The sequence below is a fragment of the Lates calcarifer genome, unplaced genomic scaffold (assembly GCF_001640805.2).
Source record: "Lates calcarifer isolate ASB-BC8 unplaced genomic scaffold, TLL_Latcal_v3 _unitig_1036_quiver_1214, whole genome shotgun sequence".
In the NCBI taxonomy this organism is placed as follows: Eukaryota; Metazoa; Chordata; class Actinopteri; family Centropomidae; genus Lates; species Lates calcarifer.
This window is the reverse complement of record NW_026115245.1, coordinates 1-17251: the sequence shown is the minus strand read 5'-3', so window position 1 is coordinate 17251 and position 17251 is coordinate 1. Positions and strand designations below refer to the sequence as shown.

General features: G+C 37.9%; 2 protein-coding genes across 3 annotated transcripts; both read left to right on the top strand.

Moving 5' to 3' along the window:
- Nucleotides 1-1016: 1016 nt before the first annotated feature.
- LOC108885824 (butyrophilin subfamily 2 member A2) lies at nt 1017-16231 on the top strand (the record flags this gene model as incomplete). The annotated part of the gene is given in 5 exon segments (XM_051067029.1): nt 1017-1154; nt 1459-1561; nt 2113-2448; nt 2562-2662; nt 16083-16231. Coding segments are annotated over 4 exon segments (680 nt in total), but the record flags the coding sequence as incomplete, so codon positions are not given.
- On the top strand, nt 10964-12917 carry LOC108885830 (myosin-9). 2 transcript variants are annotated; one of them, XM_018680314.2, is made up of 6 exons: nt 10964-10998; nt 11136-11180; nt 11323-11376; nt 11677-11733; nt 11934-11990; nt 12271-12917. In XM_018680314.2, the coding sequence occupies exons 3-6, from the start codon at nt 11352-11354 to the stop codon at nt 12720-12722; spliced, it is 591 nt and encodes a 196-aa protein (XP_018535830.1). In that variant the 5' UTR covers nt 10964-10998; nt 11136-11180; nt 11323-11351; the 3' UTR covers nt 12723-12917. The 2 variants fall into 2 exon arrangements, with proteins under 2 accessions (XP_018535830.1, XP_018535831.1); XM_018680315.2 differs by having other exon boundaries at nt 10969-10994.
- Nucleotides 16232-17251: the final 1020 nt, after the last annotated feature.

The following is a 17251-nucleotide window of genomic DNA, read 5'->3' as shown; positions in this document are numbered from 1 at the left end:
AAACAGCCTTGGTGAGTAAGAACACACAGCTTCAAAACGAGTCAGTGCAGAAAGAGAGAGAGAAGGAAGACGTGGTCGCTACACTGATGGAGGTGAAGGCTGAGCTGGAGAACCAGAGGGCTCAGCTCCAAGTCCTGCTGGAGGAGGTGGAGAGGGACTGGGAGGAAAACAAGCTCAGGCTTCAGTCAGTGGAGAAGGAGATAACAGAGAGAGAGATGACATTTGACAAACCAGAGGAGTTATTACGAGAGAAAGAAATGTTACTGCGAGCTCAGTGGAAACTGGACCAGACAAAGAAAAACACTGAGAGACAGTTACTGAACAGTGAGAGGCTGATGGAGCCGATAGATATTCAGGTTACGAGAATGCAGAAGGAAGCAGACAAGCAAACTTGACCTTAGGTAGAGTAGAAAACCCATGAACTGCCTTAAATGTAAAACCAGAATCGAATGGTACCAGAGATGATACAGGGGTGTTTCTTTAAATGCATTTGAAGATCCACACAATATACATCATTACAAGTGAAAAAGGTGTTATTATTTGAACACAGGAAGCAGTTCAACAATTGTAAAAAACATGGAGAGAAGTGGTTCTGACCACATCATCTCAGTAAGAGAAACTCATTATAACTGGGTGCAGCTTAAAGTTTTAGTATGTTAGAGTGAACTTGTTACTTTACTGACATTAGCTGTGATAGAAAATATTTGTTTTTTATATTCTTGTCAAAGTGTAAGGTGCTGAATGACTTTTTTTTGTACATTAAAATGCTGTTTGCAGTGGATGTCTGCTGCTTCTGTTTCTGTACCGTCTGATCTGTGTTCAGTCTTCTCAGTGTGTTCATGTTGCTCTTTACTTTTCCTCCTAAGAACTGAAACGAGTTCGAGACGGGGAGTTTGAACGTTTGACTGGGTAGTGAACATTTATAATGTGCAGCCTCTGCAGACACTGGCCTATGATTAAACATTAACCAGTCACTGTTTCCTCGTTTATAAGCCTGCAGTGAAATGGAATATAATCTTCATTGCACTGTATTATATTTATTTAAGTGAACACACCTCTTTTTTTATCACCGTGCTCAAAGTGTAAATCATTTTATCTGAGGACTTTGACTGCGTCACAGTGAGAGACGAGGCGACGGTTTACTGTGCAAACAGGTACGCTGGATTTTCAAACTTTAATTCAGTAAAGTTTATTTTTATGCATTACAATCATTTCATTGATTTTACAAAGAAAGAAAGGAAAAGCAGGTATTCCTTCAGCAGAATGAATGTGAGACTCCTGCCAATGTTAGAACGTAAAGTTGTCGAGCAAATGTGGAGGTGAACACTGGAATCACATGCTCTGCAGTTACTGATTCATACACAGATTTAACAGCTAATGTTATGATGTTTTTTGGACTGATATTGTTTTACGTGTCTGTATCTCTTAATAGTTTGTACTTGTGTGTTTGAATGTCAGTTCTCCAGGATGACTGACCTAAAGGATGGACTGTCCTCTAAATCTCTGCTCAGAACCACCGGTGCTGTGGTTTTGGTCTTACTCCTAACACATGTTTGTGGAGGTAAATTACACACAAACACATCAGTAAAACTGTGTTTGGCTTTGTGTTTAAGAGCTCTAACACATCGATGTAATGTAAGGCACCAAATGCCGACTCGTTAATTCCTGTCATGCAGACAGAGCTAATTTAAATGAGGCTGTGAGTGATTGAGTCCTACAGGAGAACACAACACAGTTTACTTCACATAAATCTGCATTTTTGTTATTTAGTATTTTTTTTCCCTGTGTTAGTCTGACTGGTTTGAAGAAGGCGGGACTCAGCTGAACAAATGTGATGTCACATACCTCTGATAACCAATCAGGATTCAGCAACATTTAAATCAGAGTCTGGTGACGGTTGGTGGGTTGTTTATTCGGCCACTGTCGGTCAGAGCTGATCAAACCAGTCCCCCACAGACCTCATGAGGCAGAAAAGAAAACCTTAAATCCAAGGCCAGCAGGGCGCCCCTTGAGAATTGTATAATAGGTCTTGTATATTAAATGCTACAGTTTGTGTTTATCCAATGTGTTTGTTCTGAGAACAGAATTTAAAACAGGTCTGCTTCTGTCCAGGTCAGTTGCAGAGGACTCCTCCGAAGGTGGTGGTGATGCTTGGTGATGACACTGTCTTACCTTGTCAGCTTGAACCTCCCACGAATGCTGTTCAGATGACAATAGAGTGGGGGAGGAATGATCTGAACCCCAGATTTGTCTATGTGTGGCACGACGGTCGCGAGCTTCTGACCGACCAAAACGAAGCGTACACTGGAAGAGCTTCACTGGACATCAACAAACTGAAGCAAGGAGACATCTCACTGAGACTCTCCACAGTGAAAGTCTCTGATAATGGAACGTACAGATGTTATCTTCCAAAACAGAGTCAAGAATATTTCATTGACCTTGTTGTTGGTGAGTAAATGGATTACAGTTTCTTCCACAAAAGTTTGTTGTTTTCTAAAGACTTGTGATTGTTTTATTGGAATATGAGATTCAAAGGATGTTGTTCCATTTCTCCTCATCAGGTGCAGTCTCCTCACCTACTATCAGTTTAGCAGGACTTGATAAATCCATCAGTGCAGTGGTGTTAGAGTGTGAGTCTAAAGGCTGGTATCCAGAGCCTGAGGTGCTGTGGCTGGACGGTGAGGGAAACCTCCTCTCTGCTGGACCTACAGAGACAGTCAGAGGTCCTGATGACCTCTATACTGTCAGCAGCAGAGTGACTGTGGAGAAGAGACACAGCAACAGCTTCACCTGTAGAGTCCAACAGGACAAAACCAACCAGACCAGAGAGGCAGAGATAGGTATTCCAGGTAAACATGGTTTCTAAAATAATAAAATGACTGTTCTACAGTTGGGTCTGGTTTGATATAAACACAGTGTTGTTTTGGTTTTATTGTTTCAGATGAATTCTTCATGGCTCCATCTAACTGTGCTGCTTCCATCACCTTCAGTGTGTTACTTTGCTTAATGTTGATTCTTGCAGTTTCCATTTTTGTCTGGAAATGGAGACAAAACAAAACGGGTGAGTCAGAAATATACTTAACTGCTACTTAATCTGCTTACTTTACTTTTTTCTTGTTAAAGATTAACAGCACTGCATAAGCACCATCAAACTTAGTCTACTGCTTGTTTCCACAGAGAGAGAGAAGAAGAAGAAAAACACAACAGAACAGCAGCATTTGATGGAAAGCAAAGAAATCAAGAAAACTGAGGATTTGGACAACATAAAGGTAAAATCTGAAGAGTTACAGAAGAGAGAGGGAGAAAAGAAAGATGTGGTTCAGGTCATTTATACTCTGATGGAACTGAGTAAGGAACTGGGCCATCAGAAAGATCAACTCACTTTCCAAATGCAGAGGGCACAGACAGCAGCAGAGGAGAGTGAACACAAGGTTAATTCAGTGGAGAAAGAAGTAACAGAAAAGAAAGGAGATAAGACAGAAAACAAAGCACAAGGATACTTAAAAGTAATAGAAATCGCAAAAGGGACCATTTGGAACCTGAGGGAGAGAAATGAAGAACTTCAAAAACTACAAATGAACACAGAAAAACTAATTAAGAGGACATATGATGAAGCTGATATAATAGCAAAATTGAACAAACTAGGGGACCAACTGAATGAAATTAAACAGCGGCTACAGGACAGAAGAACAGCAGAAACAGACACAGAGAGAATAAATACAACAACAAAACAAAACTCTATCTCAGGGTGCACTTCATAATTAAAGAATTTGTCAACATAAAGTCTTGTAAGACTTGACTTGTGAACATTTGTCAGTTTTTATTCTGTTCACATCTTCCAGCTCATGTGTGTGAAGCAGCATTTAAAGAGGAGCAGAGGAACATTTCAGGCCATCAGTGTTTCTGTATCAGACCTCTTTCTTTAACACTTAAACTGAGATACAACAAAAATGTATAAATAAGGCAGATTGTTGCAAAAAAAAAAAAGATTTGACAGTTGAATTCTCCATCAGTGCAGGTATGTTATCTGCTGCTGATGGAGAACAGACTGGTGGACCAAGAACAGAATTTTGTAGCCAGTTTACTTAATTATAATGTCTTCACTTCATCATCTCAGTTTAGATCGTTGTCATTGTTAGTTGCATGTCATGTGACTAAAGTAGCATGAGCAAATATTTAAAGCACGATGAGTGAATTTTAGCTCAGCATTGTCAGTGTTTGCATTGCAACTGCAAACAAACATTTTAAAAAAGAAAAAATTAAACACAATCTGATTTCAGATTCAGAATCATTTCAGTTCCCAAACAGTCCAGCAGGTGACATACTCTGCTCACATTGCAAAACATACAGACTGAATGGTGAAATGTAAGGCAGTAGATACACAAATAATGTTAAAGTGTAGCCAAGAACATTTACAGAAACAGTTCAATGAAAAACTCGAGTTATTTTCATATTAAGTGTGTAAGTTCTACATTTTTGTATTTTTCTTTCACTTCTTTAATTTTTGTATAAGGCTCCCATTCACTGAATCAGTCCTATTATCAGTAGTTTGTAGAGATTTATCATATCCAATAAGATTTACTGATTTCTTTTTTTTTTTACATTTTGTTTTGTTTTCTGCTAAATGTACAAAATTTATAGAACTATATTCTGTAATAAATTGATTTTTAAAATTATCATTTTAACAGCTGATTGTGTTTTTGAAAATATGACTGCATTTGTCTCATGTTTTCAGTTTGTACTGTTACTTTTTAAGGATATATATGTATGGACTTTAAATACATGAATAAACCATAATCATTATTTTGTCCTATATAAAAATCTGTTGGGGAGCAGCATGTTATACAATGTAAAAAGAAAATATCTTTATCGTAAACATTATTTTTATGTGAGCCGAAGAAAACCTGATGTTGCCTTTTTGATTAAAGTTCAGTAACAGTAACAGTTTATTTTGAGCTCATTCCCAAAAATATTGCTGACTTTTTTAAATCTAGCTGCAGAATATTTTTTTTAAATAGCATCTCACAAGAAAACCACAGCAAAGTGATCTGCACCTACAGGGACAGTCAGAGGTCCCAGGAGCCTTTATTCAGGTCCTGCAGTGTCTACCATTCTGGCAGACAGAAAACATGATATTATTTATCTTGCAAACATGCATCAGTACTAACTGCCGCTGTAATTATGTTGCAAATCTTAATATTTTATTCCAGAAGTTAAAACTCTTTAATAAACAGTCCAATGTCCTTGTCACTCGATCATGCAGTGGCCATACTGTAGCATAGAGATCTGCAGTAAGACCCTGTGTTTGCTGTTGAGCCAGCTGAAATGCACAAGAGGTAAACTCATTAAACTCTTTCTATGGCAACATTCTATAATTGTTTACCAGGTCATGACATCTATCGTTCACTGCGAGCTGAAGTTCAGGTCACTCTAAATTTAACAGCATCATGGTGGTAGCTGACTGCAGCATGAGTATTTAAAGGCTGCAGCAGCTCTGTTCTTCAGACGTGTGAACAGACAATGTAGAGAGTATGTGGTGTTTTAACTGCTTCACTGTGGTGAACTGCTCACTCTTAAAAATAGACACTGATGGTGAAACTGAGCTGAAGTCCTCAGAAGATGCTTTACTCTGACCTTACTCTGTGGTGCAAGTATGGTTTCAGAAGTGAGGGGAGACAATGACACGAAGAAAAATTAACTGTAAATAATGTCAACTTTGTGTCTTTGCAACAATGAACTGCCCTTTACTGCCATATCTCAGATCTATGTGTTATTCTGTCTTTACAGTCTTTTTAGAAGAATATTAGCTGTCAATAAAAATAAAAAAGTATATTACTTTATTTTTTAAAGTGAAAAACATGCAGCTCTGAAAGTAGCTCTCTAGCGTCTGCAGGTATTTCTTGTAAACTACAAACAGGTCCAACAAAATACTCCAACCACAGTATGCCACCAACAAGTCAGGGCTGCCTGTATGTATGTATGTGTCTGGGAGGCAAAAAAAAGTCTGGACAGTGTTTGCTGCACCGCTGCTGCTCTGTTGCTCATCACGTTTACTGTTCTGATAATAACTGAAGGTGACCTCGGTGAAAATGTCAACATTTTTTTTATTTTCCAAGTCAAGAGTCAACTTTCATGCTCAAGGCAGCGTCAGAGCTTTAAACAGATCATCTCACTCCTCTTTTAGTCAGACGTCTCTGCTCTCACTGACCTGTGAAACACAGTATATGAGCAAATTCAGATACTAATATAACATGTAACAGGTATGTTTACAACAGAACATACATTTATGAGCTGAAATGAAAAGAAGGTAGTGTTTTATCAACCTCAGTCTTACCTGTAGTAGACTGAAGAATAGACAACACTCTCCTCTGGTAAATTTGGATTTGTACCTGTTGTGGATACGTCTGTCTCTGTTTTTGGAAACAAATGAACTTATCTCAGAGAGAGGATCAAATTATCACCAACACCAATACACTTAAAAGGAGACACAGTCCGGTCAGGTTTTTCTGTTGTTTTATCTTTTAATTTTACCAGCAGTTATAAGCAGTCTAAAGCATTACATAGTCAGGACAGAACAGACCACTGCAGACACCACGGGCCAGTTCTTACAGACCCTTGTGTACAAAGTTATATCCCATAGACCCTAGTGGTCCTCAGTGGACCCTAGGATTTACTGTAAATCCAAATTAGCTCACAGTGAAATAAAAACACACCAAACAACAACAACAACAAAAACATAGCAATGTTTAAATAACCTACCTTTCTCATTCCTTTGGTTTTTGATGACTGTGTATGTTGCCTTGCTGTTCTCCCCTGAGACTGAAATATGTATTTCAAAAAAGGGAAACAGACATTTATATTCCAGTCTTATTCAAACAGAAAAAATAGTCTTAGACCTTGTAGCAGATATGATAGGTTTATTTTTAGCCATGTTGTCCAAACTGAAATATGTCAAAAACTATTGGATGCCCCTGCCAGTTTAGTTCTCTGTACCTTTGAGTTTGTCACAGCAGAGAAGTCCCACCACCAACAGCAGCTGAGCCATCAAAAAAACACTGAGAGGAATCCATGGCAGAGTGGTGAGAGCGGGGCAGTGACTGTGGGAAGTTTCTTCATGAGGGGCAGAAAAGACCAAAGAAGGTAACATTATGATTAAATTCTGATCCCAACACAATGTGCAAGTCTCTTGGCATTAACATAATTTCAATACAAGTTATTGTTGTTTGATCTGTCTGTTGTAGAAAAACAACAACAACCAAAAACATCCTGTTAGTTCTCACCTCTGACAGTCAGCCAGCTCTCTGCTGATTCTCCAGCTCCAGAGATGCTGCACCTGTACAGTCCTTCATCAGACCTGGAGACACTGCAGATAGTTATATTCCCAGTAGAGCTTCTCCCCAACAAGAGGCTGTTTTTATAGAAATCAGCTGTGACATCAGTGGTTTTTTTGTTTACACAGCTCAGAGTCACATCATCTCCCTCCATCACAGGAAGACCAGGACTCTCCAGGATCACAGGAACAGCTGATCAGCATGTGATTAAGAAAAATGAAAAGTGATGTAAATGATGATGAACTGGAACATACAATAAGAAAGGAGCATCACAGTATGTAAAACATTTATTCAGTCTCACCTCTGACAGTCAGTCTGCTCTCTGCTGACTCTCCAGATCCAGAGATGCTGCACCTGTACAGTCCTTCATCAGACCTGGAGACACTGTGGATGGTCATGTTTCCTTTGTAGCCAACCATGATGTGGACGCTGTTCTTGTAGAACTCAGCAATGAGGTTTGAAGTTTTCTCAGTTTTACAGTGTAGATTCACATTATCTCCCTCCATCACAGGGAGAGCAGGAGTATCCAGGATCACTGCTCCAGCTAAACAATGTGTATAAAACAAATGCCATGCGATAATATAATTTTCCTATTGTGCCAAAACATGTACATATTATATATAATATATTATGGTTTGCACAGTGGTTCATTTGTTGGGGCTCAAACCCCAGTTTGCCTGGAGCTTCTCTGTGTGGAGTTTGCATGTTCTCCCTGTGCCTCTGTGGGTTCTCTCCGGTTACGGCTTCCTCCCACAGTCCAAACACATGCAGGTTAATTGGTGACTCTAAATGTAAGTGTTTCTGCACTTTACACCCTGGTAGTTAAAAGGAAAACTTCTGGTCACTTTAGCTGGACAATGAGGTTTAAGGGTTTCAATTAACCAAATATTAGTTAAACTAACTTGCACAAAATTGGCTCTGTGAGCAAAGTGTTGTCATGACTAGTCTTGCCCCTGTGCAGATGTTGTCCAGGGTGAGACACCAAGCAAGTGTGGAGATACACTACTCTCTGCACACTGGTTGACTGCTACACAGTTTCTTCCAGTACTTTTAGTGCTGTGGAGAATTGGAGATGCACCCAACACACATCAAAAAAAGCCATGCAAACGTTTTTCTCCTGTAGTTACTTGACTTTCACTAAAACACCTTAATGATTACTTGCAGTTCAAAATGATGGGATGGAAAGTATTTGCTCAACATACCAGTGACTATAATGTTAACTGCATTACTTCTGTCCCCCTTTCCATCCTCACACCAGTACTCTCCACTGTCTGATGGATAGGCAGTTTTAATCGTGCGGGATCTTGTAGATGACTCCCAGGAGGAGGCATTTGTTGGAGTTAATTCCTTCAGCTTCCTCATCACTCTCCATTCGGTTGGCCCATCAAACGTCATACAGTTTACAGTGACTGACTCATATTGAAAGAATTGCAGTCTGTTTGGATTGATGTGAGGAAAAGCTGTACATGAGACAGAGACGCAAGGTGATTGAATTACCTTTCAATTACTAAAAAAAAAAACCATTGTCATGTACATAAGTCATATAGTTGAGGCATGATGCAGAGTTGTGTATCTAGAATACTTATTTAGGCTTAAGAAAAGATGTGTTTATATTAAGTAGAAAGCACGTCTGTGAAAGGCACATCTCATGAACTCTGGTTTCCTGCATGTAAGTTGGACATTATACGTGACCATTCATCACCCTGCAATCCACATTGCAACATAAATGGTGTGCTACTTCCTGTGTGCTTGCACACATAGTGAGATGCAAAATGGCTAATGTGCACCAAAAACATGACTGAACATCAGTGGGATATTTGAGCAAACTGACCACCCTCTTTCATGCATTCAACTCTAATATCAAAGCCATTGATAAAAACAGTAACTGCAACTCACCGTCTTTCTGATCTTTACCAATGTCAACATTTGCAACAAGCATCACATTAATCACTAAAGAGACAGAAAAAAGATATTAAATTCTTTTTCAGAAAATTATAGTTGCTGTAATTTGTAGATGCCCTCTGGCTATAATGGTGTCTCATTGTAGTGATTACATCTCCCATCACTTAACAAGGTGTTGGGACGCCTTAGTACAAAAGCTGATTTTCTGCAAAAAAAAAAAAAAAAAAAGGTTTCAAAAACACATGAAGCACAAAATGTCTACTCACATAGTGGAATGCAGAGAGCTGAGACATCCATGCTGTCTTGCTGCTGACTGTGACTGTCAGACTGAAACAGAGAAATGCTTCCTGGTTCTTTATAGAGACAACAGCATGTCTGAGTTTTAGCTCTAAAAATATGTGAAGCAGAGCTGCTCTGGTTGAAGAAATAATGTTGCTGGTTTTGTCTGTGCCAGATGGGTGCAAGCAAAGAGAAGTGCAGTTTTTCAGCATGAAATCTTCCTGGTTGAAGTGACCAATGTAAACTTGAATGATAAGTATTATGGCCAAACAATTCTTATAAGATAAAATGTGTTTTGAACCAACTGAGCTAATTATAAAGAGTTGAAACAGTATCATTTGGAAAAGCTCTCTCACTGAAGTCTGTAAAACCACAAAAAGCTTGCTGGGTCTGAAAAAGTTAATTGAGAGGGAACTGAATGACTGTGTGTGTTGAGAGTACATAATGTACTTGTTAACATTGTACACACTAGGAAACATTGGATTCAAATTAAACAATAAAAGCAGCCTGTTACTGTTTTCACACAACTTCAGTCTTTTTTCAAGAAACCTCCCATTCTCCAGAGGAGCAGGTACTAATAGACTATATACTGTATATTCACAACAAAGGTTGTGGTGAGAAAGCAAAACGTCCAACTCTGCCCCCTGCAGTCAGTCAGTCACCTTTATTCTATCTAATAAAGGGGTTTTAGTACCAGGTTGCTAACATGACCCTTTATTTAATACAATGAACTTCTTCCTCATAAAACACAGGTGTGATAGAGGCACAGTATGACTCAGTCATACATGGCTGGTAATCATCTATTATGTAAGTAATCACAAGTACAAAATTAGATCCAGATAGATTTCCAGAATTCCCTTTATATTTTATATTTATTTGTTATAACTCCAATGACAGACATCCAAATAGACCTGTTCAGGATTTGAGAGAGTAATGCTGAGTAAAGTTACAGTCAACAACAATCATATCGTATGTGACTGTATTCTACAGTTATGGTCTCCGAGACCCCAAACAGAGGTGATATTTCAATTTCTGTAGCAGATATCTGAAACATGTCATCTGTTCAAAATAATATCTGTGAGAAATTTTCAGAAAATTTGGTCATTAAATATCAAGCTGATAAAACTCTTATATTTTGGAAAAAGTAAACAACATTATCTATCTATGCATGTTTTGGTAGTTGAAATGATAATTGAAAAAGATGACCGCAGCTACTGTTTTCTGTGAGTGATGAAACGACAAACTTTTTGCAGCCTGTGATATTACAGTATGTAGAATAATGTGACTATATGTTAAATACAAGTATGCACACAGTCTTCTTCATGTGGTCTAAACTCTAATAAATATGAATGTAGGCTGCAACAGTTAAAATGGTGAACACATCTTATCTGATTATGGGTTAAAGTATAACTTTTTTGAGGACATGACTTTGGTCATGTGGCTGCATTTCCTCTAGGCTGAACCGAGATTTTGACGAGAACAGTAGGTGAGCTTTGTGTGAGCTTTATATGCACATTTTAAATTTTCTATCTCAGTGCCTCAAGATAACTTCTGTTGTGAATTGGCGCTATAAAAATAAAACTTGACTTGACTAATTTAAATAACTTTCAATTGATTCTACAGACAGATGATGAGATTAAATATCCAGTGAATTCTCGATCGAGCACAGTAAGGACACATTCTTGATCTTGTTCGATCATGCTATTGAAGTTACGCTGTGTAAAAACAGGGAGCATCGTTACCATTCTTATTACTGATTTTACTGTTATTGTTAATGTTATTGCCATTGATCTGTGTTTTATAATTTCAGGTGATTTGGCTTTTACTTTCTGCATCACCATGGGAAATCTTTACAGTTCTAACGGTAAGAATATAATTTTTGGTTAAGTACGTAATTATAGAAATAAATAGATCATTAAGCCACAGGTAACTGTTAAAAGGCAGATAAATAAAATAATACTGTTATACTTTGGGCTGCCAACATTTGATATAGATATGTGTTTAGTTTGACGTTAGAGCATCCAGTTTCATGAGTGCCACAAATTTGTCCAAAACAGGTGGATCATTGATCTACAGGAATACATTTTTGCGTTATTAGTGTTAAGAATTTTAACTTGTCTTGTCGTTCTCTGTTCTATAATATGTATTATCATTTGGCTAAAAGGGACAGCCCAGAATGAGGCAACACAGAACCTTGTGGAAATGGACGAATTTGAGGGAGGTAGGTTTTGTGGTTGTTTCTACAACAATTAAACATTTAACACACGTTAGTGTTCCCTATGTCATATTTTATTAAGAGCAGCGAATGCATTATTTTTCGACATGGAATTACTTCTTCTAGTTTTTATCTCTTCTGTTCATGCCACATGTCTGTTGTGTCTCTGCATCTTTTTGAATATCAAACCTTTTTCTCTACATAAGACAAGACACCTGGTGTGGAGAGTGAAGTGCCAGGACATCAACAAAAGTCTAAGACAGGTTGGTCCTCTGGTTGTTTTGATAACAATAGAATATCTAACACATTATTCACTGTTCAAAATATGAATCATGATGGGGATACAATCTGTATAGAGTTGAAATGGAGTCTTAATTAACACCATTGATTTCCATTTAAATGTCTGTTTTATTCACTACCAATAAGAGTGAATGCACTTTGATCCATCATGGAACTACTTCTAGTTTTATCATTTCTAATAATGCCACATGTCTGTTGTGTTTCTGTGTCTTGTTGAATGTCAAATGTTTTTTTGCATCTAAGGCAAGACACTCAGTGGGAAGAAGAAGAAAAAAATGCAACAGCTCCAACAACAGTTAAAGAAAAAAGAGCATGTAAAGGACAGTTGTGCACAGATGGTGACTGAACTGACAGATCTGAAGACAGAAATGGACAAACTGAAAATACAACTCACAAAACAACTGGAGGAGGTAGAGAAAGTCATAGAGTCATTGGGAGAGGAAAAAATTAAACTATTTGACATCTGTTGTAAACTGAGGAAGATAAAGCAAGCAAATGAAACAAATATTAATCAAACTGACCGCTGTTCACATAATGCAGAGCATGCAGCCTCTAAAATGGAAAAAATACAGGAGGAGTTAGACAGCGAGATAAAGGATATTGAAAGTCAGGTAATGGACGTACAGGAAAAAAAGACCATGGGCACAATTATCAGGAAAAAATTGAGGAAGTTAAAAAAATACAGACGTACTTAACAATGACCACATATGTGATTAGAGAATTTACCTTTAGACTTGAATGCCTCAAAATGTGGGTTCAAGACAAGAGGCAAAAGCGAGCTGGAGGAATGTGTCAGTATTGCACTGTGAAGCCTGATCAGTTCCATCATTCCTTCCACCTCAGGATAATAGTTCTTTATCACAGTATACATATCATTGTAATTTTGTAATATCTGCATATCTTATTTGTTGTGATAATTCCATCTTGTGTTTTTTTTTTTTTTACCATACTTATTTTATTTGCCATTTATTTTTATGTATTAGATTTTTTTTTTTTTCAATTTTACTTTAGAAAAAACAAATTAAACTACTCTTGTAAAGCACACAGCTTTGGTTTGGAGTGGATATTGTTGTTGTTAGTGACTTTATGTTGGATTAACCCTACAGCTGTGTAATGTGTGCTGCAACATTGTAAGTAAACTGTAATTTAATGCGTGCGTGTGTGTGTGTTTTCAATTTTTTTCATTAGTCTAGGGAAGTTGATTAATGTTCAACCATCATCATTTTGTTCATAATAGAGCCACTTTATTCATCATTTATTGTTATTTTAGTGTATTATTTGCTAAATAAATTGCTAAAATAAGTTTTAAAAAAATCAATTACTTCTGGTAAATTAAGCTCATAGATTGAGGCAATAAAAGCCATTGAACCTCTCCCTGTAAAATTGGAGCTTATAAATAAAAGTATTTTGGCCCACAGTTGTATTTTCTCCCATAAAAATGCGAAAGTTAACATTTAGTTTATAACCTACATAGAAATCTATGGCTAACATTTGAAACATTTCACCCCCTTTTTACCACAATTTTATAAATGTCTGCATCACAGTCTTAAAGGTTTGTTTACTTATTATTTTTTTTCAGGGGAAAGTGAGGGTGTAGAGGTTAAAGTGGTGAATACGCTTGTAGAGAGTCTGACATTCATGCCAGGAGGCTGTAGTCTGCAACCAGATGTGTGTTTTTCTTTAGTGTAAACACAATCTTTCCCTCATGTTAACCATGTAACCAGTTTGCCATGATCAGATACTATAGAAAACAAGAGTTTTAAGAACATTGTAATCCAGGGTCAAAGGTCTAAAGTAAAACAGGACTGTATGATTTTTGTGCATACATTAAGGTTACAACAGAGGATCTGGAAATTAATACACACCTCCTCCTCTGACAGAAAACCGTTGTAAAGCACAGTTTTATTTCAGGACTTTGACCCTGCAGCTTATCTGACTTTCAGGTGAGTGGGTGAGCTGCGGCTTCGATGCAGACAACAGGTATGTGAAGTTTGGAATGTTTGCTTTCCCTTCAGTTGCTTATGCATGTAATTCTAATGCAAAGTTTGTTAAAGTTTGAATTGGACACCCAAGCAATTAATTTGTATTGAAATGGCCAGAGTCATTGTCTGTTAATATTAACAAACACAGAAGTAACAGCTTGTGTAGGTCAGATGTTGTTTTATTCTGTTTTCACTTTAGTTTGCCCTTTATTATCACAACTTAGGACATATGTTGAGGAAAATATATAGTGTTACAACCCACTAGTTAGTTTCACATTTTAGGTGTGATTCCACTTTGACAAGTGATTTGGGCTCCTAATATGTATGACCTTAAAACGCTGCACGTATAATAATGAGGAAGTACAACCTCTTTATGAGTATGGTATATGACATTTGGTTGTTGTGCTTTTTTTTTTCTTGTTGTTCACATGTTCTTTTGTTGCATGGGATAACATGCTTTTTTTTTTTGTTATTTTAACGTACAGATCTTCAAGATGTTTTGGTTTAAACCTCAACTCCGTTCCCTCAGTGCTTTTGTTTTCCATCACGCAGTTTTTCTTCTTCTGATACGATCTTGTGCAGGTAATACACTTATCAAACACATCAGTAACTGCACATTTAATCCACCATACAATATTTTTGCCTCGTTTTTAGAGAATGCAGTACACAGTGTCCATTGTGATTTAATTGTTGTATTTGATACTGTATGTCCTGTACTCTTTTGCGTTATTTACAGCTTGTGTTCTATGAAACCATGACTTAACATTAATCTTTATCATGAAATCTGATGAATATATGTACAGTCCCTCAAAGCTTTGGTCAAATGTTGTTTAACCACAACATCTCATGTCTGTGGCTGCACTGACTGAGCTTATATTCAAGTCAGGTTATTTGTGTGAATATTATTTCAAAAAAGAAACTGGAAACAAATCTTCAGTAGCTGTCCACAAATACTAAATTTTGATCAGCACTTACCAATAGACACACAGGACCCTGTTTTTGTCCCAGATGGCTCCACCAACTTCAGTGCATTTGGACTGAAGGAGTGGGTGGGCCAAAAAAGATTGTGTTTATGCACATCAAGAGGAATCATGCAGTTTTCATTCTCATTTTATGACAAGTGCAAGTGCAAAGACTTTACATTACACTGCTGCTCCTGTGGTGGAAGCTTGTATAGATTTTCAGATGTGAACAAAGTTTGTCATTTCTGACAACAACATTTCTGTTAATCTTAGGTCTGTCTCAGGTGATTGTCCCAATGCAACCAATCGTGGTGACAATTGGTGATGACATCATTTTACCATGTCACCTGGAACCTGCCACGGATGCCGTTGCCATGACATGTGAGTGGTCAAGATCTGACCTGAACCCACGATTTGTCCATGTGTGGCATGAGCGTGAGGAACTTGTAATAAACCAGCATCCATCCTACAAAGGAAGAACATCACTGTCCACCAACAAACTGAAACTCGGAGACATTTCACTGAAACTCTCAGGAGTGAAACTCTCTGATAACGGAACATACAAATGCTTCATTCCTGAGTTGAGGACAGAATCCACTATTAAGCTCGTTGTTGGTAAGTGAACAATCATAGTTTTCTTTTACCCTACTTCACCAAGGGAAGGCTTCTATAGAGAGACATACTAAACCTCACTGCTGCTTAAAACAACACATGCAAAAACAAACAGGACAAAAAAAGCAAATGAAAATCACATCTCCTGCTATTGATATTAGCCTTCAAACATTAGACCCAGATGTAAAGTTAGCATTCAACATCCAGCACTCAACCACTGTTTGTCTTAGCCCACACTCACACTTGACTATATTGTTGTGCATTTAAATGTGTGTTTTAATGAGGATACCACAGCTCAGTCAAGTTGTCAAGCCTAATGAGGTACTATTTTGATTTTGGCTCCCATGCAAACTCTACATTTAAACATGACTGGAAATTTCTCCTCTTTCCATCACTAGGTTTAGCGTCCTCACCTGTCATTAATTTAGCTGGGAATGACAGAGACACAGGAGCAGTGGTGTTAGAGTGTGAGTCTAAAGGATGGTATCCAGAGCCTGAGGTGTTGTGGCTGGACGGTGAGGGAAACCTCCTCTCTGCTGGACCTACAGAGACAGTCAGAGGTCCTGATGACCTCTATACTGTCAGCAGCAGAGTGACTGTGGAGAAGAGACACAGCAACAGCTTCACCTGTAGAGTCCAACAGAACAACATCAACCAGACCAGAGAAGCACATACATGTTGAAGGTATGATTCATGAATGTATACATTGATTGTTTTAGCTCACAATGATGAGATCTAATTTCATATACATGAAATGTTGGTCTGTGTTTTATGATTTCAGATGATTTCTTCAACATCTGCTCTTCGTCTGCTCTTCACATCACCATTGGCTTGCTTGTTGTTGCCGTGGTTATTACTGCAGCTGTCTGTGTTATATGGAAATGGAGACATAGCTGTAAGAGACACTTTATCACAATTTATCTTACTTGCTTAGCTTACTGTTTTTTTGTAATGTCCAGCAATGGGCAATGGCTCCATGGGCACAGACATGGAAATGGTTCCCACAGTCCTTCATAGGACCAGACTCTCAATCTACTCTCAATCTAAAAGAGATTATTATTAGCTTCAACTCCAACATTAAGCACATGAAGAAACTCCGCACAGTGCCACAGAGCCCCCACCACCACTTAGTGTTGTAATTGCAAAAGCAGTGTAACTGCAGACAGACACACTGGCGCACAAGTTTCAATGGACTAGGCCCTAGGCCACTTGTGCAGGCTATGGCATAGGCTCCCAGTCAGTCCTACGCAGAACAATAAATCCAGCTTAGTACCAGGTGACAGTGCTGTCTTTGGTGGTAGGACTTCATAATTTTGCATGTCTATACATGGTCCAGCCATATACAAGGTTTTTACCTTGTCTTTGAGTCTCTTCACTGTTGTTTATTTCTTCATGTACTACTTTTCTCTGTGATTTGATTTTTTAACATCTCTTTGCAGTACTTTTGTGACATTTTGTTTTCCTTTGGAGAGATTTGATTGATTCCAACAAGAAATGTTGAAAATCACTTCAAACAGTGGCTCAAGAGGCCCAAACAGTCAGCCTTCGTGTTCTGTGGTCATTCTATTCGCTCTAGTGATATTTTCTTGTTTTATTTGTATGATTTTAATTGAAAAAACTTAATTGAACTTGTTTCAGTGTCAACTGGTTTAACATTTCTGTTGTGCT

What these genes read in the sequence shown, in the direction of transcription:
- LOC108885830 (XM_018680314.2), top strand. Translation starts at nt 11,352, where the DNA reads ATGGGAAATCTTTACAGTTCTAACG. An exon ending in AATGGACGAATTTGAGGGAG is followed by an intron (nt 11,734 to 11,933) that starts GTAGGTTTTGTG and finishes TCTCTACATAAG; the next exon opens with ACAAGACACCTGGTGTGGAG. An exon ending in TCAACAAAAGTCTAAGACAG is followed by an intron (nt 11,991 to 12,270) that starts GTTGGTCCTCTG and finishes TTTGCATCTAAG; the next exon opens with GCAAGACACTCAGTGGGAAG.